Here is a 23,538-nt window from a genome sequence, read left to right as displayed (position 1 = left end):
TGAGCCACCATGTGGTTGCTGGGAATTGAACTCAGGACCTTTGGAAGAGCAGGCAATGCTCTTAACCTCTGAGCCATCTCTCCAGCCCTTTCCTTGGTATTTTCATACATACTCGGTTTTGGTTGAATTCCCTTCTCTCATCTCTTTTCTCCGTCTTCTGACCCCTTCCATTCTTAAGCCTTCCCTTCCTATTCTCCCTTCCACTTTACTATCGCCTGTGTTGCTACCTATTTTCCACTCATTAAAACCTCCTTCACCTTCTAATGGGTCTCCCTTTTGTTTCTTGTTATCTACACACACACTGTATAAGTACACCAAGAGACTGGGATCTACATATGAGAGGAAAAAAATGAGATGTTTTTCGGAGCCTCAGTTACTTTTTTATTTTTCAAGTTCAATCCATGTTCCACCAATTTCATTTTATAACAATTGAATAAAATTCCTTTAGTATAATTTCATTATCTATTCATCCAGTGATGAATAGCTAGTCTGATTCCATTGATATTGTGACTAGAGTAGCCCCGACCATGGGTGTGATGGTGTCTTTGTCATGGGTTGAGAGTCTCGTATGTGCGTGCACTCTCTAGCACTCAATAGCTTCATCATATGGTAGTTGTATTTGTAGTTTTTGAGAAACCTGACGGTGACTTCCACAGTGGCTGCTAGTTCACCTTCTACTGAAGAGAAGGACATTCTTTCACTACATCCATGCCAGAAATTTCTGTTGTTTTTTTTCTTCTTATTTATTTATTTATTAAAGATCTCCGTCTCTTCCCCGCCATCGCCTCCCATTTCCCTCCCCCTCCCTCCTCAGCCCAAAGAGCAATCAGGGTTCCCTGCCCTGTGGGAAGTCCAAGGAACCCCCACCTCCATCCATTTCTAGTAAGGTGAGCATCCAAGCTGCCTAGGCTCTCACAAAGCCATTATGTGCAGTAGGATCAGAGACCCATCGCCATTGTTCTTGAGTTCTCAGTAGTCCCCATTGTCTGCTATGTTCAGCGAGTCCGGCCTCATCCCAGGCCTTTTCAGACCCAGGCCAGCTGGCCTTGGCGAGTTCCCAATAGAACATCCCCATTGTCTCCGAGTGTGGGTGCACCCCTTGCAGTCCTGAGTTCCTTGCTCTCGCTTTCTCTCCTTCTGCTCCTGACTTGGACCTTGAGATTTCTGCCCAATGCTCCAACGTGGGTCTCCGTCTCCTTTCATTGCCTGATGAAGGTCAACATTCAGGAGGATGCCTATATGTTTTTCTTTGGGTTCTCCTTATTTAGCTTCTCTAGGATCACTAACTATAGGCTCAATGTCCTTTGTTTATGGCTAGAAACCAATTATGAGTGAGTACATCCCATGTTCCTCTTTTTGGGTCTGTCTTACCTCACTCAGGATAGTGTTTTCTATTTCCATCCATTTGTATGCAAAATTCAAGAAGTCCTTGCTTTTTACTGCTGAGTAGTACTCTAATATGTATATATTCCATACTTTCTTTTTTGTTTATTTCTTAAGACAGGGTTTCTCTGTGTAACACCCCAGGTTGTCTTGGAACTCTTCTTTGTAGACCAACCTGGCCTTGAACTCACAGAGATGGGCCTGCTTCTGCCTGCCTCCTCATACTGGAATTACAGGCATGTGCCACCACTCCCCAGGGATTGTTTTCTTGATGTTAGTCACTTTGCCAGAGTGAAGTGGATCCTCAAAGTAGTTTTAATTTGCATTTCTTCAATGATCAAGTATGTTGAACACTTAAAAATATTGGCTATTTATGTTTCTTCTTTTGAGAACTCTGTTTAGATTTGTAGTCTTTGATCCTATATTTCAAGCCAAAATTGATAGGCTGTGTGTACATGTTCACCATCTGAAGTGTAACTTTGAGAAGTTCTTCATTTTACTAAGTATTGGTGTTGCTTATATGTTTTGTAATATTATTTTTTTTTTGCGAAACCATTTTGGAACACTAGTACAGCCTTATTTGGAGATTACAGTTAGATTTAAATTGCATATGAGCCTGTAAACTTGGTAAGAATTCTCTAGTAGGATTCTAAAAGTAGGGTTATTAAATTCTTAAAGTGAGATTTCAGTGAAACTTTCAAAACATATAGTGGTATTTTTACTTGGACTTGATCTGCTAGATGTACCAGGAGCGCTGTGTTCTATCCACACTAAGTATGCCATGAAGGATGAATGGCCTTAGAGCCATTGAGTGACCTACGAATGTTTAACCTGGAAGAAAGGAAGTTGGAAATCTGTTTTACTATTTTCAGATGCTTGAAGCATAGGCAAATTTTGAGACAAAAGTAGGGTCAAGTGAAGTTTTGGGAAAGTAGATTTTAAGTCATTAGAATTAATGTTCATTCTCCTCCACTAGAAAAAGCTTATTAATAAGAGGCCATGACTTTTTCAGAGAATGACTGACAACTGGCTAGAATGCTGTAGGGAGTCAACTATTGGATATACTGTTTTTTTTTGTCCTGTAGTTGGTACTGCAGTTCTTACCATACCAAACCAGACAGCATTTGGAAGTCAGGGTGCAGAGTCTCGTTTGGTGGTTAACAAAACCTGGTTTTCGTGTGTCCGAATCTCTAAAGGTTCTTTTAGTTTTGTGTTATGGTAAATAAGTGGCATTTATTACATGTGGCTAATGATTCCTAAGAAAGGCATTTAGTTCTGACCTAAGTATCTCTCACCTGGAATATCGCATGGCTCTGCAACTGTTCTTGTTGCAGTCTGGTTCACTCCTTGCCCTTGCCTTCAGTAAATTCTATCTTAATAAAGTCCAGCACTGACAGGATTCAGCTGCTTAAAACATTTTAATAACATCTCACTTTCTATAAGAATAAAGTACAGCTGTTTTCCTGTAATGAAAAGCCTGCACTACTGGGCATCTTTTGTTTTCTTCCAGATTTTATTTCCACCAATAGGTGCTTTACTAGAAAATGCCTCTGCCATACATTTGTGTCTCCGTGCATTTGCCTATGTTGTTGCTGTTGTTATGAATGCTTATTCCATTTTTTGCCTATCCCAAAGGCCCACAATCCTACACTGCCTGTTGCTCAGTAGGGTTCCACAGCTCCTGCTCCTCCAGTCACACACAGATAACTCACTTCCTTCCTTGAGAGAGACTTAAAGACTTTTGCTAAGCTCTTCCTTTTGCCTGGATTTTTTTCTCCTCATTCTTCATTCACAGAAGTCCATCCAGTTGCAGTTGTCAAGGCAGCTTCCTTAGGGACTTTTCCCCTAGTATTTAGATTAGATTAGATTAGATTAAGATATTTCCTTGATAAATCATTGCATAACATCCTCTAATTTTCTCTCGGAAATTATTCTCCAGTAATAATTACAGAGCTTTTGAGTATTAATTCTTCATCTTTCTTCATAGAGTTCTTAAATCTTAGATTTATCCTTTTTTTTCTGTCTATGAGAGTTTTGCCTTCATGTGTATATGTATACCACATACATATATTGCACATGGGGGCCAGACGAGGGTGTCGGGTCCTCTGGGACTGAAGTTAGAGATGGTTGTGAGCTGCCTTGTGGGTGCTGGGAATCATCTCTCCCAGCTCCTCTGCGAGAACAAAAAGGGCTGTTAACTCTGAGCTATTTCTCCAGCCCCTTTTCATAAATAAAACAACTGTGAGACCAGGGGGTGTGGTCTATCATGTTATAATCCTAACCTTGGTGTCTGTGCTTTATTAGGCACTTAACACATTTGAATGAACAAATGAATGAAAAGCTAAGACTTTCTTGATTCCCTCTTAAAACCCCTTCTGATAGCTTATGCCCTTCCCTTTCTCGTACTCTAATTGTGCATTGTATATTAAATGGGTGTGGTGAGTCTTACTTTGTGTCTTCACATCTGGGGGTTGTTTTTCATATTATAATTCTGAGCATCTTTGCATTTTTGCCTGAATTTTTCCTCCTAATATGTGCAGTAAATTTAGAAAAATTTTAAGTGCAACAATTTTTTATTATGACTTTTCTCTTTAGTATCACATCTCTTGCCTCAAAATAATTGCTATGACAGACACTGACATTGCTATCACTTCTGAAAAACATACTTTAAAAACCTACTGCACACATATTGGTTCTTAAAGGTCTATTCATCAGTAGGCCTTATTGGACCTCCATGGACTTATAATTGTGTTTCATGGAAGAAAAATTGAATGCTTTTTTGATCAAATACTAAAATAATTTTATAACAATGAAAATAGTCGAAAAGTAATTCAATGTACAGTTTTTTAACCCTCAGCAATACCTGTATTCTGCAAATTACAGTATTTTTGTAAAATAATTATATTAAAGTGTAATATATGTCCCATAAATTCATTTTATCTTGTGTGTAATTCAGTGATTTTTTTTCGGTAACTCTGCAGTCATTAAATTTCTACGGCATAGTTTTTTTTTAAAACTAAGGAATGTAAGGTTCAACATTTTAAGGAAAAAGTAATTAGATATATTTTGTCTCCTTTAAATCCCAGTCATCCCCTTGGCTTTTTAGTATTTTCTCAATATTTTGTTTGGTAGCGTTGTTGAAGCATAAGAAAGGACTGTTCCCTTCTGCCTAGTAGCAGGGGCTAAAGTGCCTTCTTCTTCACCACTTGAGGTGTGGTATCAGAAAGAACAAGCTGGACGTGGGGCTGGAAATAAAATGGGAGTGAAGTGGGAGTAAGTGACAGGTAGGGAAGAGGAGGAAAATGAAGAGTTGTCAGGCATAGTGGAAAAGCTATCCGCATTATAAGCACAATGAATTTCCTGAGTCAGGGAGCTTATTTGTTAAGATCTGAAAATGAAAAACAAAATGCATTGGGCCAACTTTGAGGAATAATAATAAAGTTTGCTTTTCTCATCTTTTTACCTCTTCTTTCTGTGTAAGTTTTGATGTTCACGCTACCTGATGGGTGTGTCCAGTGTATGGGTGATGTGTTTCCTTGTTGTGCAGAGAGGCGTGATAAGGTGGTACTTGTGTTTTGAGAGCTCACAGGAGAGGTGGCATTGTTTGCCTCAGGAAGCTTATATTCAAAAGGTCCTTAATCAGCAGAGAATTCATGTGTGTGAGCAGAAACAGGGAAGGTGAATTCCAAACTGCAGGTAAAGTCCAGAAACTGTATGCCCTTAGCCATTGCTATCAAAGCACACAAGCTGAGTCACGACTTCCGTTTTTATGTTAGCTTCCTAACGAGTTACTGTTAGATATGATGGCAGATAAGTGAATTGAGTTGAGTTTTCTCAAAAAAATGCACTTGATTTAAATGCTATAGAGTGTTGCTGCCTAAGGCGTCTTTGTCTCTTAGCAGTTGAGATATAGTTTATGAAGCAACAGTTGCACAGTCCTCATGCTAGAGAGGCCTCACATAGTTATGTTTCATATCTCTGTTCCATATAATTGTTTTTTGAATATTTAATACTTAATGTAAAGAAGCTATTTCAGGAGATTGAGACTTGTCATGGTAAGAGCGTTTGTACTGTAAGTGAATTTGTGCACGAGTAGAGTGAGTGCTGTGTTGTGGGTGAGCGCACATGCCATCCTTTGTCTCACCTGGAAATTTTAAACAGCTACTGTTGAATGTCACAAGTAAAAGGTAGAAAGTTTGCAACAATTTCCCCACATGATCACGATGGGAGGGAGCTGGAGAGATGGCTCAGTGGTTAAAGAGTGGTTTCCAGCACTCATGTGGAAAAGCTCACAACTGTGTAACTCCAGCTGCAGGTGGATCCAACATATCTGGTCTGCTGGCACAAACATCCACAGACACACACAAGTATGTATACATATTTTAAAACTGCATGGAGCATTAAAAATCTCAGAGGCCACTTTGCAAGTACTATTGCTTTACACAATGCTGAGAAATATCATAAATTTAAAATGAGCTTTGAACTTGGCACACAGTAAGTGCTCAGTAAACATGGCATGTGGTTTTAAAGTGTCTAAGATAAGCTGAAGCTATTATTATAGACTCTTACTCTCTATTCCTTTTAGGTTTGTGTATGTGTGTGTTTGTGTCTGCATACTTGTTTGTGTGCACATGTACATATGTGCTCATAGAAGCCAGAGATTAAAATCTGGTGTGTTTTTCAGTTTCTCTCTCCACCTCATTTTGAGACAGGCTCTCTCAATGAACCTGGAACTTGCCTGTTGATTAGACTTGCTGGCCAGTAAACTCCAGAGATCTTTTCTCTGCAACCCCAGTGCTGGAATTAAGTGCATGCTGTTACATGCTTTTATGACAAGCACCTTACTGGTAGTCTGAGCTATCTCACCATCCCTTCCTCCAAATTTTATATAAGAGAAATTTATGTCATTTTAGTAAATATGGAAAAGTAAGTAGATAGCTGTTTATAGACTGAGCTTCCTTTTAGATCATGTTTTGAAACTGAAACTCCTGCAATTAAAAATAATTCACAAGTATATATTTTAGCTTATTTCTAGTGAAAACTTAAAAGGTATTAACTTGTTACTTAACATTTTTCTATTAATAAGCAAAGGATAAAACATCATGTTGTATGTAACTAATTTAAGGTAGTTTTCTTTACCACAGAACCTCCCTTTCATATCTCTGTTCATGTCAGAGGTAGAAGTTAAGTCACAATATCATATATATGTTTGAGAGTTTAAACATGGAAACTTGATAGTAAAGGAAAATTACATGTTTTGTGGCGAGTTCTTTGTGTGTTGTAAGCAGTTTTATAGTTGAATCATGTATTCACTTCAAATTAGTGAAGAATAGATGCTAAAATTTTCACCAGAGAACAGTTAACACAAGCCTCTTCCAACCACACAGAGAAATGCCTGTGACATACCTTTTTGTCCTTCATTTGCTAAAGCTATTTGAAAGAATTCCACAGAACAAATTTGAGCTATAGATACTAGACTCTTCACATGTACTTAATGGGGTTATGTTTACATTTTCAGAGTCTTATACAACTGCTTGTGTGTATCCAGAGGTGTGAGTGCCCCCATGCACAATTCTGTATTTCTTGTGTTTTGATTCTTACCAATATCATAAAACTTATTCATATCAGTTATTGCTCATTCTCCTTGGAAATTAATCAAGGGTGGAGAGATTTTTCAGTATTAATGATTCTAGTTTTGTTAAGGAAAAATAATTTAGATTTGTAAATTTTTGTTTTTCAATTGCATTTAAAAGTACATAAAAGTACAAAATTCATTTGCTTATATTTTGTTTAAGCATGCAACCCTTCATGACAGAAATACAAACATAGACGCTTTTACACTTCCAGGAGAGATAGAACATGGAATTAAAATAACCTTTCACTGTTTATGCAAATAAACACCATAGAAGAATCTAAAAATAAGTACTTGTAGGGAATACTTAAAAAATGTTTTTACTGTAGGTAGCATAGAGAAAAGGAAATAATAAAGACAAAGACTGGATAAGTTAAGCTTTGTTTTCAGTACTAGCAGAAGATGTTTGGTTAGAGTACTCTCTTGGCCTGAGAATGAAATACGAGCAGATATTGCAGATGTAGGGAGCATCCTCCATGAGCACAGAGATGATGTGTACAGCTGATGCCTGGTTATTCCTAAGCATTGTGGGCCCAGTAACCCTGGACATCTATGTAGTCATCTACCACCTGGGGATTTTATTTAATCTGCAGACTCCCAAATGCTATTTTGCATGAAAAGTTAGAGGACATATTAGGAAAAGCTGTTCTGACTAAGTAGAAAACAAATAATTGTATTCTGTTTCTGATCTTCATTTATAGCACCAGCAACAAGTGGTGCAGGCTGTGGAACGGGCCAAGCAGGTGACCATGGCAGAACTGAACGCCATCATTGGGGTACGTGGCCTTTCCATTTTAGCTCTGATCTTAGTGTTTGTCCTTAGCTTTCTTGTTTTATTCTATTTAAATTTTGTTCCACCAAACTGGCAGAAAGTAATAGATGACCACAGTGAACTGAGCTCTTGCCCTTCAGTCTCCTGAGGCATTTGTTAGCTGCTCAGAAGCTTTGTGCCACAGTTTACTAATTAAGTTGGCTCCTGAAAACTCCCCTGAGGAGACTGGACAGCTCTTTCTCATGGTTCTTTATTGTGCCATTAGTTACTGTTGCTAAACTAGATAGGAAGAAATGATACAGTTTGCTCTGATGTTAAAATGACCTGATTTCTTTTTATCATCCCAAATGATTTATTTTGTCTTAATAACACTCTTAGTAAAGTATGTATTTTTGCTTATCTGCTTCTACTCTTTCTTCTTTGTTATGAGTTGATCTTACAGGATAGTGTCCATTTGTAGAAGAAAATAGATGAACTAAAACAATCAGTGGCCCAGTTAGAAAATGCTAGCTGGCAGTAGTGGCAATGGTCTTTTCTATAACTTGCTGGATCCATAGGTTTAGGCATTCACTCCAGTTCCAAATGAAACAACTGGTAAAAACTTCGAAATAATAATAAAGAGGAGAACTCTTGGTTGTAAACAGCCTGGTACTGACTTGACAGTTTATGCAGAAGTGCTGGAAGCACTTTGCCACATTCTAAAGAAGACTCCACTCCTTTCTACTCCCTCCCAAATGCTTTCTTTGTGTATAAATTATACACAAAAGTCTTTTCTCTTTTTCCCTCTCAGTGTATCAAACACACTTTGAAATGCTAATTATTCCATTTGCTTTCATTAAAATTCAAATTGCTGAGTGAAGATATGAATAAGGGTCGCCTAATAATCTGCAGTGAAGATACTGCTACAATTATACCACTGTCTTTTAACTAGGGAATCAGGACTCAGGGATCATTGCATTGGTGTTGATAGCAGTAGTCTGATTGTAGCTTGTTCTTTAATGGCCTATTTGAAGGTCTATTTTGTTTCTCTTCTGACCACCAGAAAAAGAAAAATGGTAGTAAATTAACAGACATCATAATGGAAAGGACTAAGAAAAGTGTGCCTTGGGAAGCAGAGGCGGAATCAGAAAGGCCCTGTAGACTCAGGAGAAAGAGAAATGGGGCAGTGAAGAGAAAACATTTGGTGACTACTTTTTCTGTCTTAAAACTCAAGAAGATAGCAGTGCGTGCGTGCTCTCACACACACACACACACACACACACACACACACACACAGAGAGAGAGAGAGAGAGAGAGAGAGAGAGAAACAGCTCAGTTTTAAAAGTTAAACTATGTAGTTCACAATTCTGCTTGCATGAAACTTTTCATGTGAATGAGCTATGGTCATGTCAGAATGGTATGTGTGTTCTTTGTTTTTACAGATTCTCTCTCACAGGTGAATGATGATAGAACCTACCTACAGTTGTTATTCTATGTAGTTTAGTGTTTGCGATGACTTTTACAGCTTGCTACCTACATCTGATTAACACCTGTTTTTAGGAAAACAATGCATTTTGGTTGTTTTGCTTTTCTAGTTTCTAGTGATCAGCTAAACAGTGGAAAATTAGCTAAATCAGACCTGTGTTTTTTTTATTAAAAAATTATGACAGGTAGAAAATCAAATAAGTTTCCCTACTTTTATCAATTTCATATATTTTTAATGCTGTTTTACATTATTTTGTTTTCACATACTTGGTGTTGAATAGGATAACATTGCTTTCTCAGAGAAACCATTTGTAAGTTGTAGTTGTTCCTACTAGTCATATTGTCCATGTAGATTTAATTATGTAATCTAAAAGTTTACTTAAAAATAATTCAGTAGAGCTTCATGCTATCAAAGCATTATGTGTTTATGTTGGTTAATTTTGTAGAGTTTCAAACTATTTGTATTTGGAGAGAATGGAGTTAAAATTATATAATCTGCCTGTTCTGAAAACAGATATTACAAAAATAAAAATAAATGCTGCTATTCTAGGTTACCACAAACACCTGAGAAAGAAGGAACCTGGCTACAAACTTCACTTTCTGAATTCTGCAGCTGAGGTTCTTTTTGGTTTTAAAGCATGATGATAGTCTTGTATCAGTTTTCGGAGAATTTATGCATATTTGTGGGATTTAAATGCACCTATTGTTCTCTATACTTGTTTTAAGAAATGGTAGCATTTATTTATTTGTATGCTGGGATGGTGACACATTGGTGCCATGACATGCCTCGTGGAAGTTAGAAGGCAACTTGTAGGAATCGGTTCTCCTACCATGTGAAGCCTAGGGATTGGCCTCAGTTTAAGCCTTGGTAACAAAAGCCTTTATCCACTGCCTTACCTTTCCAGGAAATGACAGCACTTTGATTTGCTACCAGAGTGATGATAGGTCAGGTTTAGATTTGTCTTACTGAGATTTTAGAATGGAATTGGCAGTGATTTTTCTGCACTGGGGAAATGACAACATTTCATCCAGGAGGCACAAGACCCACTACACTACTGCAGACCTTCGTTTATTTATCTCTCCATATGCACCTATTTTATATGTGGGCATCATCCAGACAAGAGGGAATGTTCCTAGATTTAATGAAATCTGATGAAGCGCACCTTTTAACTCTGCAATATTATTCTACCTTCATTGGTAAATGAGCCAAACCAGTGATCCATTCAGTTTAAATGCAAAATGCTGAAGTGAGCCTGAAACCTGGAGAGGTGACTGTTCTCCTGACAATAAGCTAGTTGTGTTTAATGGAATGAAACACAGTTATAATGATTTCTTTCACAGGTCATGTTCAGTTTAAAAGTGTTGATAGACTCAATAAGTTAATTTTTTTTCTTTTATTTATAAGAAAGAAAACCAGGAAATTTCTCTTTTGCTTTTGTTTATAGTTACTGCCTTGTGTTTTGATTTCATGTTCCTTTGAAGCTTTCCTTGAGTTACCCCACATGGGCTGGGGGGGATGGTATGCATATAGTTTGATACTGTCATGCGTCCTCCTAGCCACTGTGCTTTTAAATTAGAATCTGTGAGATTGCGCTGTTGGAACAACACACAAATTGCAGTTTTAAATCAGTAATATGATCTAATTAGAAATGATGTTTTCATTTCCTGTATTATTAAATTGAGTCATCTGACTATCTTAAAATGATTCTTAAATCTATTACACTATATAATCAGTACATGCTGTGTGAATGTGGTTATACTTAATAAAGGAGGCTAACTTAGACCCATAAGGATTTCAGCAAACTACTGTTAAGAAAAAGTTGGTTAGGGTAAGTATTAGAGAAAAAGAGATTCAGTTTATGAAAATGAAAATAAATTTTTTAAGAAAGATTCCTCGTCCTCTTTTTTTGTCCTAACCTTTTAAAGGGGAAATGATATAAATGCAAGCATTAAAATACCCCATCCCAATAACCTTTATGAACAGGTATGCCATAGTGTTGCAGGAAAATGCAGTTTAGCACTAGAAATGCTGAACGTCAATTTTTAGTAGTGACATTTTAATGATAGGAAGTCTGCAAAATTATTTGCCATCAATTGTGAAGGCAATAACAAGCCTTGGTGGTTTTTCACACTTTCTGTGTTAAGTGCTTTCAGAATGACAGCGTAAACTGTGTTAGAGAACTCCAAGGAAGGAAAACTGATTAAAATGTTCATGCTTGAATGGTGCTGATGGAATAGTTCATTTGGACTTTCTCTACCTCCTGCAGCTCAAGCTGAAATATTAAAATTCAGTGGATTTAAATCTCTCTCTTCTCAGCTCAGGAAAAAAACATTACATTTTAATAGGTTTTAAACCCATAATTCATTGGTTTGGAGCAGCACTATTAAATCTATTTAAATATTACTTGTATTACTAAGGAAATGATTTAAAATGCCTTTGCCTTTTACTATCCTATGTGTTTGAATTATTTTTTCAAAAAGACAATATTTACTGTTGCTATTTTCTGTCTTAAAATTTGTTTTATTGTCCCTGTCATTTGATTGACTCTTATTGGGATATAAATTTGCGTGCTTATTTTTCTACTGACCCTTACAGTGTGAGTGTGTGGGTGTGTGTGCTCACCCATGCGGGAATGAATGTGCATGTATTTATTCCAGATTGACATTTTGGGGGAGAGTATTAACATAAGGACAGTTTAGAAAATATGTCCCCCCTTTCCTATTACAGATTTCAAAACTACCATTTTAAGCCTCAACTGCATTTGGATGAAACATTGTGATAATTTCTGATAGGTCTTTTAAAATAGGTCATTAGACAAAAACCTTAAGGGCATAAAAGTGCAGGATATGTAAAACAAGTGTGTGCAACTAAAAGTAGGAACTATTCTTTCAGGGACCTCAATTTGGCTTCCTAGCACCACCCGCATTGGACAGCTAACAGCTCAGGGTGATCTCATGCATCCACACTTACATGCACCCCTTCACATATACATATTTAAAATGGAAATAAATCTTACAAAAAAGGTGAGTACTTCTTCTATACTAATTATATAATATATAATCCTGTGGTCATGTAGTAGTATCTTACTAGTGGTAAGATAAACCTTGAAATAAAATGAAAAACACAGTTTACCTTTTTAACAAAAGTCAAAACATTGTACATATCCAAGAGCAGTTTTCCATTCCTTTATGTTCACTATCAGGCTACCACTGGTTTTGTGATTTGTTCTGCTGCTAGCCTGTATTGAATATGGCTTTCCTACATTATCGAAACTGTCTTACCTGGACCCATCTCATCCCTAATACCTGCTATGGCTTGAGGGTGCAAGATTAGGAGGACTTGCTTTCCTCTGGTGCTTTGTAAAAATTTATCCTTCAAGGGGTGCCAGTAAGCTAGCACTCAGTTGCCCATCATAACCATAGAATTAAGAATGCCACTCTTGCTGGGCAGTGGTGGCGCACGCCTTTAATCCCAGCATCGGGAGGCAGAGGCAGGCGGATCTCTGTGAGTTCGAGGCCAGCCTGGACTACAAGAGCTAGTTCCAGGACAGGAACCAAAAGCTACAGAGAAACCCTGTCTCGAAGAAAAAAAAAAAAAAGAATGCCACTCTTCTCACTTCTCTTTCCCTACACACTAACACTTGGTTAGGATTGTTTGTTTGAAAGGTACAGCAGCTGTGTGCTAGCCCTTCTTTTACTAGAATTTTTACCATTCTCAAGATTTGGCTTCATAGGAATCAGTTTGTAAAGGGTCTTTATCATGTAGGGAGATTACTGAGGTCATATGTTACAATTGTACGTTCTTTCCAATGTCTGGTCTGTGTGTAAACGGTCTTTACAAGCTCAGCATTTACAGCTCATGTTATTTTTGAATCTAAGTAAACCTTATGACCAGTAATATTATTTTTTTAGTCTTTATTGTATATGGTAAAGTGCTTTCTTATTGTATATGTTATTAAGTTAACTTTCACATGAGCTATAAAGTAGATTTGGGTTTTTCTCAGCTATTGCTATTTCAGTTTGATTACTGTCTGCCTGGAGTTTAAAGGCTTTGGAGACCAAGACTTCTTAAATCTGTATTTGCAGCCCCTCTCATCCAAGACATTTCAATGAAGCTTTGGATATATAGATATATAAATAAAACATTTGCTCATAATCACAAAGAAATTTATTATAAAACAGTTTTTGAGGCCGCCCTTTTTCGCCCATCTTGACGCCTGTGGAGGCCTGCTGGGAACAGGACTTCTAAAAGACAGTGTGTCTGGAAGGCTGTGGTGCAAGGCCACTTTTGCTGTTATACACGAGGTCTCCGGAACCAGAGAGAGCACACAGCTTTTCTTAAAATTGAAAGTGTTTATGCCTGAGATGAAACTGAATTCTACTTGGGCAAGAGATGCGCCTATGTGTATAAAGGAAAAAACAACAACTAGAGTGATCTGGGGGAAAGTAACTTGGGCCCATGGAAACAGTGGCATGGTGCTTGCCAAATTCCAAAGCAACCTTCCTGCAAAGGCCATTGAACACAGAATCCGTGTGATGCTGTACCCATCCTGGATTTAAATCAATGAAAAGTAAATAAGTAAATATGAGGGAAAAACAGATATATATATATATATATATATATACACAAAAATTCACATACTAATGAGATAAATGTACTTATTTTTATATAAAGAAATATTAGCTGAGTATTTCATAATATAAGATGTTGGGCAGTTTACAGTTTCTCCGAGTTGATCAGTATTTTGATTTTATAATCCTCAATGCTCATAACCCCACTTCACATAAATACTAGAATAAAATGTTCAGTATATGAGGACTTTCAGAAACTGTTGGGAAGTCTGACCTAATTCCAAGTCAGAGTTCTCTCTGATTATTTGTAACTCAGGTCAGCAACTCTAACAGTAAAATTTAAAAATAAGCATTCTAACATAGTACAATTTAAAGAGATTCTTTATAAAGAATAGTAGGAAAATATTTAAAAACTTTCATTTTCTGTAATTAAACCATTATGTTTCTATGAGTAGAAAACTGTACAGTAAAACACTGTAATTTGTAGCACACAGTCATCTCTATTATAAACTGAAGTGTTTTAGGTAGTCTTTGCTGGTGTCACACGACTTGATGTGTTTAAAATCAACACTCAGTGCAGTTCCATGCCACAGTATGGGTGAGCACTACCAGAAACACCTTGGGTTCATAATGCATTTTAATTTTTGGTTACTGCATTCAGAAACTATTGCCGGTTTTTTCTTGGTCTCCACCCATGATTTAAGAAGCTTGGTTATGGAAAGCCACTGTGCAGGTGGCCCTGGGCCTTTTGCACTTATAGGGCTCTGTTTATATGAGCTCGCAGAGCTGTGATGATGCTTATAACTAAAGCAGTTTTGCATCAAGTCCCTCTTTATGTTGATTCGCTGCTCTCTTTTTCCCTTGAAGAAAGGAGATGCAGTATTGAGTGATGTAGTCATAATTCAATCTTTGTGCTGCAGTTTGCTGAGACTCTTAAGAGGCTCTGATTTCCCTTCTCATAACAAAGACTCTCATACATTTAAATAATTTTCAGCTCAATTTTCACTTCAGAGGTCACAAAATTTCTAGGTTAGGGGTATGATTTCTGATTTGTTGCTTGTGTGTATTCAATTAATTCCTAATAGAAAGCTCTTCTGGAAAAAATTTTTAGAAGCCAGCCATTTTATCTCCTCTCCCAAACTGTTGCTAACCTGAAGTATGTACTTCTTTATCCTTCCTGTTTACGGAGGAGCTTTCTTTCCCTCCTTGTATCAAGAGCTGCATATGCACAGCTTACTTTGAAGTGAGCACAGTGTCACCAGTGTTGTGTAATGTGTCTAGGTGGGGTAACTGATGAAGCTTGAGACTGGGTAGGCTCTCGGAGTCCACTGGGAGAAAGGCTCCCAAATTTGCTAGGTTGAGCTTGGCAATCTGTGCATGGACTGGGTTCACTGTTACACAGTGAAAGCAGGTTTGCTCAGATTAGCTTGTAAGTCAGCAGTTCAGAATTTTTATCTCTTTGTTAGGTTTTGTCTGTTTTTGGCACTCCCTTTTCTCTGATGACTTCTACTCAGTGGTGTTTCTTTATGCAGCATGAACAGTTGCCATTTAGAGGCCTTATTTCCTGTGGGCTCAGCCTGGTTTTTTGTATCCTTCAGGAAGTTGAGAGGGCAGAGCAAACATGGGCTCTAAGTGAGATATACTCAGTTGAAACAGACAATGAAAGTGTTACTAATTGTGCATGACTCTTGGGACTTAGGGAAAATTGGAAGGACTTTTAATCTGCCCTTCAAGAAACTAATTTTAGGTTCCTTCAACCTGAAAGTGCAGTTGTGGTGATCAAAACTGCTTTAAAGACCTTTGTAAATAGGGTAGAACTCTTCAATGACTAGTGAGGATAAGTCAGTTGCATGCACTCCTGTTGTTAATTCAGCAATTATTCTGATGCCTTCACTTCACGTTGTTCAGTGTTCTTATTTTGGGTATTTTAAAATCTTTCTTGATGTGTTTTGAAGTGAATCTTCAGATTTCCCTTTTCCTTGTTTAGGTTTGGAAGTTGTAAGTTTTCTAGTTTTATATTTCACTGCACAAATCTACATTAACTCATTTCAACATTTTAATTTGTTTTTTATTTTTAAATTTTAAGACTTTGTTATTTAATGAATGTGAGCATTTTGCCTGCATGCCTGTCTGTTGGACCACATCTATGTCTGGTCAGAAATTAAAAGCTTCAGATCACCTTAAGTTTTATGGATGATAGTGAGCCACCATGCAGGTACTGGGAATTGAACATGTGTCCTCTGTAAGAGTAACCAGTGATCTTAATCAGTGGACCATTTTTCCAGCCCCAAACATTTTAATATTTCAATTTCAATAAAAGTTGTTTAGAAGACTATTAAAGAAAAATAGAAGACAAAAGTGAGGCTGTAAGCATTAATCAGAATTAAGGATACTCATGTTCTTTTAATGTTTGTATGTTTGTAGATACAGTTTTAGATGCCTGAAATTAAGAATTCAGAAATATGCCTGTCACTGGTGTTTGATACTATTTTAAGTCAGATTTGTGGAGGTAGTCCTATTTGGTGCAGGTGTATGAATTTTGACAGATGAATATAGTTGTAGAGCTACTACCTCGGAGAAGGAGCAGACTCCCCATCCCTCCCCCTTTTTTTCTGTAGACAGTTTCCCCCCTTGCAATACCTCTGGATTAAAGTTGTTTTCTCTGAAAGTGAGCTTGTTGGAGAATGTACTGTAAATGGATTTGTTTTTATATGGCCTTTTGAATGCCTCTTTTTTTTTTTTTTTTTTCGAGACAGGGTTTCTCTGTGGTTTTGGAGCCTGTCCTGGAACTAGCTCTTGTAGACCAAGCTGGTCTCGAACTCACTGAATGCCTCTTTTTAAATGTAAGACCTTCAAGACTTGGTCATGTAGTTTTCTTTGTCAATAGCTAGGTCCAATGTACTGCTTATGATATCCCATGGTTAGTGTAGGCCAGTTCACATCTCAAAGGACAAAGGGCTTATCTTCAATTTTGAGTGATTGAGAATAGTAGTACAAGAAATATTCACATCCACATTTTTTAAAGCGAATTTCAGAATTCTTCTGGCTTATTACCTAACAGTGAGAATTCTGAGTAAATGATCTGAGTGTGTCTCAGATTGTCAGTGCTACACTGTTTTCACAGAGCCCCTGCTACTCTGCAGCCTTCTTAAAGGCCTGGGAAGCCTCACTCTTCATCTTCACCAACCCTTGTGATTACAGCTTTTCAATTAGTGGTATTTGCTGTGCTTTTCTGTCTTGTTTTGAAGAAAAATGAATGGTGTTGTTTTTTATGTAACTTACTATCTCTATATCTTCAAAAGGAAGAACAAAATCTTCACTGTTTCCCCTTGTCGTTTATGTTTTGATCATCTTTTAATATTTTAGATAAGCATTTTATGTATTTGTCACATATATTCACTGATTTTTTTTGTAGCTCTTCTCATTTTACTATGCCTTTTGAAAAGGACACACTTTGGTTCATTTTTTGAGACAGATCTTAATATATATTCCAGACTAGCCTCAAATGTGCATCCTCCTTCCTCAGCTTTCTGAGTGCTGAGGTGACAGTCATGAGCTATTATGCTTAAGTGTTCACTTTTTTTCTTTAAACACTGAGGTAATTCTAGTTTGAGAATTGTTTTTTTTTCTTCTGTGGATTTTACGTTATTCTTGTCTCTAAGTAGTATGCACCCAATTCTATCACGGATAGTTTTTCCTACTTACTCTTTGAGAATTTTTCAGTTTAGGTTCTTGATCCTATTTATTTTTGTTATGTTTGTGAGTTTTGTTTAATGAGTATAAAAACGTTTTATTTAAAATCTTGTCTATTGTGATTCCTAACTTTCGTGCCCTTAGTCAGTGCATCTTCCATTTGTCCCTGGTCCAAGACACTTTCTCAGCTGGTCCATTACAGCTGCTTCCTGATATGATTTTTGGGTTTTTAATTTGCTGACCGAGGCTTCACTAGTCATTGTCTAAAACATAAATCAAATCTCATTGCTTTCTTGTTTAAAATTTTCTGGTTGGCCTTTTTGCTTAGGAAAATAATCTGAATTTCTCACATGCCCTATAGATTTCTCATACCCCCAGGCTTCATTTACCTGCTGTTGAGCAGCACTGGTAAAGCATGTTCTTGACTAGGTTTGTGTAGCAGCTTTTTGCTCTCCACAGTGCCCCCCTTTTTTGTCTTTGTGATGCTTAGTGCTTTCCTTCAGTGCTTAGTGTTTTTCTTCAAACCGTGCATTTAGATTGCCTGCCTCAAGAAGGGCCTGCCTTTTTTATGGGTGTGTCATCCCCTCTAGTCTCTGAGCCATTAGCCTCTTTATTTCTTCATAGCACTTAGCATTGATCTGTATGACTCTCTTCTTGTTCACTTTCTAGCCATGGTGCCAAACTGGGTAGCTCATTGTTTCAATAAACGTTTATAAAATAAATCAAAAACATATACTAGCTCATAATATTGTTTAGTAAATGCATAAGCAAGTACTATAGCTTGAACTGTTGTTTGGATTTTTTTTTTTTTTTTTTTTTTTTTTTTAGTATTGAGCCCAGGTAGAGAGGAAATGTAGACTGATAGAAAATATACAGATTCCAGTGTCATATGATCATAGTAATGCCAGTTAGGCTTTCTTTTCTATAACATTCAAGGCTGAAGTTAATAGCCACTAATTTGTCTAGTTTAACCTTATAATCCTATTCTAATGATTATGGGATTTTCATTTTAAAATTTAGGGTCCCTTTTGTGTTGGTGATTTCTATAGATTTATTGTGTTTCTAGGCTTTTATTCTTTACCTTACAGTGACTATAAAAAGAACCTATATTTACTGGAAATGTGTTTTGTTTCAAGTACTGTCTTAAGCATTTGAATGTGTTTTGTTTAATTTTTGTATCAACCCAATGTAGAAATAATCTCATTTACTTTACAATAATGAATCACAACTTAGAATCGAGAACTAACTTCCAAAAGGGGTCCTATAAGGAGGAAGTGTCAGAGATGAGATCTCTATTTCTATTGAATTTGTCAGAATGCTCTCATTCTTTTTATTCTCCTGACTATCCTCCCTTCTTTTACAATGAGAGCATATTGTCTTTAGCATCAAATACACTATTAGCGTTGTTCAGGACTCAGTGTTGAGAGGAAAGTGGAATGAGTGTCTGAGGCACATGCCTATTGGTTAGCCTGAATTATCTGATTTATATCTCTTTCATAGATTGGTTACATTATCTTGATTCATACTTTGCTGCTTCTTGTCTGCTGGCATTACCTTTACATATAAGAATCAAAAGTTTTAATAAATATGAGAAGACAAAGGTTTCTTGTCTTTAGTCTCATAATGCAAATGATGTTTGAACCTGTGCTTATAAGAATAGGACTATGTAACAAGAACAATAAAAATCAAATATTAAACAATAAAATGTTATGGGATACATGTATACCGAATGTGTCTCTAGAAGTTCAAGGGGGCATTGCAGAATTGTTATTCAAAACTTGATAATCAGAAGCTTGCAATGAATTTGTTGCTAAATATTGTCCAGGGAGTTAGAGACAGAAGGGATTATTAAGGACGGCTGATAGCTAATTGTAGTCAGTTGACGAGGACAGAGGAAGGAGGTGACTGAGGGAGGACAAGAGGCCAGTCACATTTTAATGCCTTGTGTTTTTAATAGTCCTTCCTTGAAGTTATATCCTTGTTTGATTGTAAGCTTCGTTCTTTTTCTGTGCTCAGTTTTTGTCTTGTGTCTATATATTGCATATGAGTAGCAAATACTACGAGTATTCAAATTTAAAAAACATTGTTGACCTAAAAGGAGTTAGAACTACCTCTTCACCCTCTTACAAATTAAAGATGAATTATACTTGAGAACTTTTAAAAGTTTGTTGTTTTTCTTAACTTTTTTTCTTAGTGGAGTCATAAAATGGGAGAAACTCTTTTGGCCCAGATTTGTGTTCTGAGCAGCAAGGCTATGCCACTTAGGTGCGAAAGCAAGGTGGTAGTCATAGGATCTTTTTTTTTTTCTTCTTTTCATTTCCCCAGAGTTTTTCTGAGTTTACTCAAAGCAATTTGTAGATACATCTCTGTACAAATTTCATACCCAGGAGAAGAAATCATTAATGATAAACAGAACGCACACCCTCAGTTTAAGTTGCTTGTTGTCAGTTAGATTGAAAACTGGGAAGTTTTTTTGGTTTTTTTAACAGATTGCTGAAATGATCAAGAACAAAGACAAATGATGGTTCTCCCTTGTAGATAGGTTCCAATTTCTACAATGAAGGCTAACATTAAAGATGCTTTGTCAGACTTCTTTACAGATAAGTGGGCACATGACCTATCCATGTTAATGAGATATAAATAAGTATATTTTCTTTTTTAACAAAAGATATTCTTTTTCTCCTCAGTGAAGAAAATGTCTTCTTATTATTTATTAATTTATTTATTCTGTAACTTGAAGAGCAACTATCTTAACTGGTATGGGTGTGTGTTTAATGCCTTGTGACTAAGTATAAAATAGTGGAAACAACCTGAACATCCAGTAGCTGGAGATCACTTAAGAGAACACTACCATATTTAGATAATGGCAAACCACCCAGTGATTACCAGCAACGTAGCATCACTTAGAGTTACAGTGCAATGTTCTTGATATATACTACATAGGAAAAGATAGGACAGACAGCAGACTAAACTAAAAGATAGCTTGATGTTGTTTTCACTTAAAACTGCTTACATATGCATTGCCATGCATAGATCCACTGACATTAGTGTTTTCTTTGGCTGGTAGGATTAGTCTAGACTTTTAATTTCTTGCTATTCTTTTTCTCTTCATTTCATATATAGTATTTCAAGTTGAAAAAAAAAGACAAAATTCTATTTCCTTTTCTCTTTCTCTGGCCTATCTACATGGTTTGATCTGCCTGGTTAAGTGAGGCCCAATTTTACAAGGTATCGTGAGTTCCCTAAGTTATCCTTAAAAACCTTCTCATATAACCATGTCTTTGTCTTAAAAAAAAATTTCAGTTTCTCTCTCTCTCTTTTTATTTTATTTTTTGACTTGCTGCCATAGCCCTTATCCAAGCATCACTCTGTTTTGGTTTGAGCTGCTGAATTCTTTCTATCTATTTCGTGCTGTTCATTCTTGTTGCTTTCATTTATTCTCTGTGTGCATAGTATTGTGAACTTTAAAAAAATTAAATACTTTTGTGTTTCATCTTAAAATAGTCTTGTAAGGCCATATTTAGGTAAGGCTTATTTTTCAGCCAAAATTCTGGTTGGTTTTTAACTGGTATTAATACCATGAACCATGAGAATCTCTTGGTTATGTGTTACAAACTCCTGTCCCCAGTTTCTGACTTCACATTTTCTGTAAGGTGTCCCTTTTCCACTTCCCTTCCTTTTATCCCCGCCCCCATACTCCCAACTTTTGCCAGGAGATCTTGTCTGCTTCCATCTCCAGCTGAATCTATGTATGTTTTTTTGGGGGTAGCTTCTCTAGGATCATGAACTATAGAACTATAGGCTCAATGTTCTTTGTTTATGACTAGAACCCACTAATGAGTGAGTACATACCATATTCATATTTTTGGGTCTGGGTTATCTCACTCAGGATAGTGAAGATAACTAGTTTATTTCTCAGTTAAAGTAAACACGGCAATTTCTTCAGAAGACACCGTAAGAGAAAACAAGATGGCAAGCCAGCATCTGGGGAAATATTTGTAATATATAACCAACATAGGAGTATGATTCTGATCATACCAGTTGCAAAACTACTAATAACCAGCTGTGGTAGCACACACCTTAAATCTTGGGAGATAGGCTGGCTAAGCTTTGTGAGTTCAGGGGCAGCCTGGTCTACATAGTAAGTTCTAAAGCATCCAGAACTGTATACTAGAAAGACTCTGTCTCAAAAAAATCAAAACCAGACAAACAAAACACCAGAACCAGAGCTGGAGTGATGGCTCATCAAGTAAAGACGCTTTCCAGCTAGCCCAGTGATTTGAGTTCAATCGTGGTGGCCTACTTGGTAGGAGAGAACTAACTCCTATAAATGTACTTCGATTCAAACATAAGCAGTTGACAGATGTATGCACAAATACATATATAAGATATGTGAGTTTTATCCAGTGCCTGTTATCAGTCTTTTTGTTAGGATTTTATTAAAGATATAGAATAGAAAACCTAGTGTATTACCCATAGTATTTGTTTAACATAATTTAGCATAATTTTTAGCATAGGTTAAGCATATATATGCTTTTTCATATATATATCAAAAATGCTTATTCCTGACATGAAATCTATATCTGATTACTTTAAAGATTTATCATATATATGTATAAAATATATGTGTGTGTGTGCACAACACACAAAAATAAATAACCCTCTTCCATTCTTTTGCCTCCAAGGCTAGCATGAACTATTGTTGTAGAGCTTTGTTCTACATACATGCCTTTCTTCCGTGGGGGTTCCCATCAGCAATGCCTAGCTTGAAAAAGTTTCTTCCTTGTTCTTTTTATTCTTCCTTCTTCGATTGGTTTAATCTTTAGCTTCTGCCAAGGCGTTTATTGGTTATAAAACCTTTATATGGTAGGCAGAACATACCTTTGTCCCTTGTGCCCCACAGCTGAGGGAATTTGAATAAGTAATAGAACAACCACCAGATGCTCATGAGGAAATGTACCAGGTAATGCTTTGTCACTTGTGCACATGCAAACATGTACTTAAGTATTGAACTCTTGAAAGTGAGACAGTCATGGTACTTCACCATTAATACTTAAATATGTGTCTAATGTTATTGACAGAGGTTCTGTAGCCGTACCAAAGAAACACACAGAGGCCTATATGAGTTATAAACTGATTGACCTATTAGCTCAGGCTTCTTATCACTAACTCTTACATATTAAATTAACCCATATTTCTTGTCTGTGTCAGCCACGTGGCTTGGTACCTTTTTTCAGTGAGGTATTCTCATTTTACTTTCTCTATGTCTGGGTGACAACTGCAGACTGAGCCTTTCCTCTTCCTAGAATTCTCCTACTCTGGTCAACCCCACCTATATATACTACCTGCCTGCTACTGGCCAATCAGCATTTTATTAATCCAATACAAGTGACAAATCTTTACAGGGTACAAAACCATTGTCCCAAAGTATTCTGTGGACAAGGATGTCTTCTGGTGTTGGAACAATGCTGTTAAAATATTTCTTTGTCCAGTATGAGAGTCATCATATTTGTCCAGCTGTGGATGTATTTTAGCACTTTTGTTAGCACTTTTTTCTTTCTAGTGTTTCCAATTTGGTGTTCATATATAACCTCCTTTTTCTTCCCTGTATCTCTTCATTTTTCTTGACTCTGAAATAGTTCTCACATTACTTTGCTGTATATTTTGTTTGCATTTTAAAGATTTTAGACTAGCCTTGTGGAAACGTCAATATTTTGAATTTGTTTGGTTGTTTCTAATTTTTTTCAAGATTAGAGTCAGGCTTTTGTTTTATTTTTTTTTAATTTTTTATTGAGAAAAAGAAAAAAAAAACTTTCCGCCTCCTCCCAGCCTCCCATTTCCCTCCTCCTCCTCTCACTCTTCTCCCCCTCCCCCCACTCTTCTCCCCCTCCCTCTCCAGTCCATAGAGCAGTCAGGGTTCCCTGCCCTGTGGAAAGTCCAAGGTCCTTCCCCCTCCGTCCATGTCTAGGAAGGTGAACATCCAAACTGGCTAGGCTCCCACAAAGCCAGAACATGAAGTAGG

The 23,538-nt window shown here is 36.8% G+C and overlaps 1 protein-coding gene across 7 annotated transcripts in view; it reads left to right on the top strand.

Annotated features, from left to right (window-relative positions):
• Positions 1-23,538, top strand: part of Tle4 (transducin like enhancer of split 4) — a 137,919-nt gene that overhangs the window by 42,785 nt on the left and 71,596 nt on the right. For 5 of the 7 annotated variants that reach the window (XM_013348088.2, XM_026781291.1, XM_013348087.2 and 2 more), the window contains exon 5: positions 7,717-7,791. The exons of the other annotated variants lie outside the window; for them this stretch is intronic. In XM_013348088.2, coding sequence (XP_013203542.2) covers positions 7,717-7,791 — 75 coding nt within the window. The remainder of the gene's footprint in view (positions 1-7,716; positions 7,792-23,538) is intronic. 7 annotated transcript variants of the gene reach the window in all.

Source organism: Microtus ochrogaster, chromosome 8 (assembly GCF_000317375.1).
Source record: "Microtus ochrogaster isolate Prairie Vole_2 chromosome 8, MicOch1.0, whole genome shotgun sequence".
Lineage (NCBI taxonomy): Eukaryota > Metazoa > Chordata > Mammalia > Rodentia > Cricetidae > Microtus > Microtus ochrogaster.
Note: the sequence above shows the minus strand (reverse complement) of the source record. Positions and strands in the feature narration are given on the sequence as shown.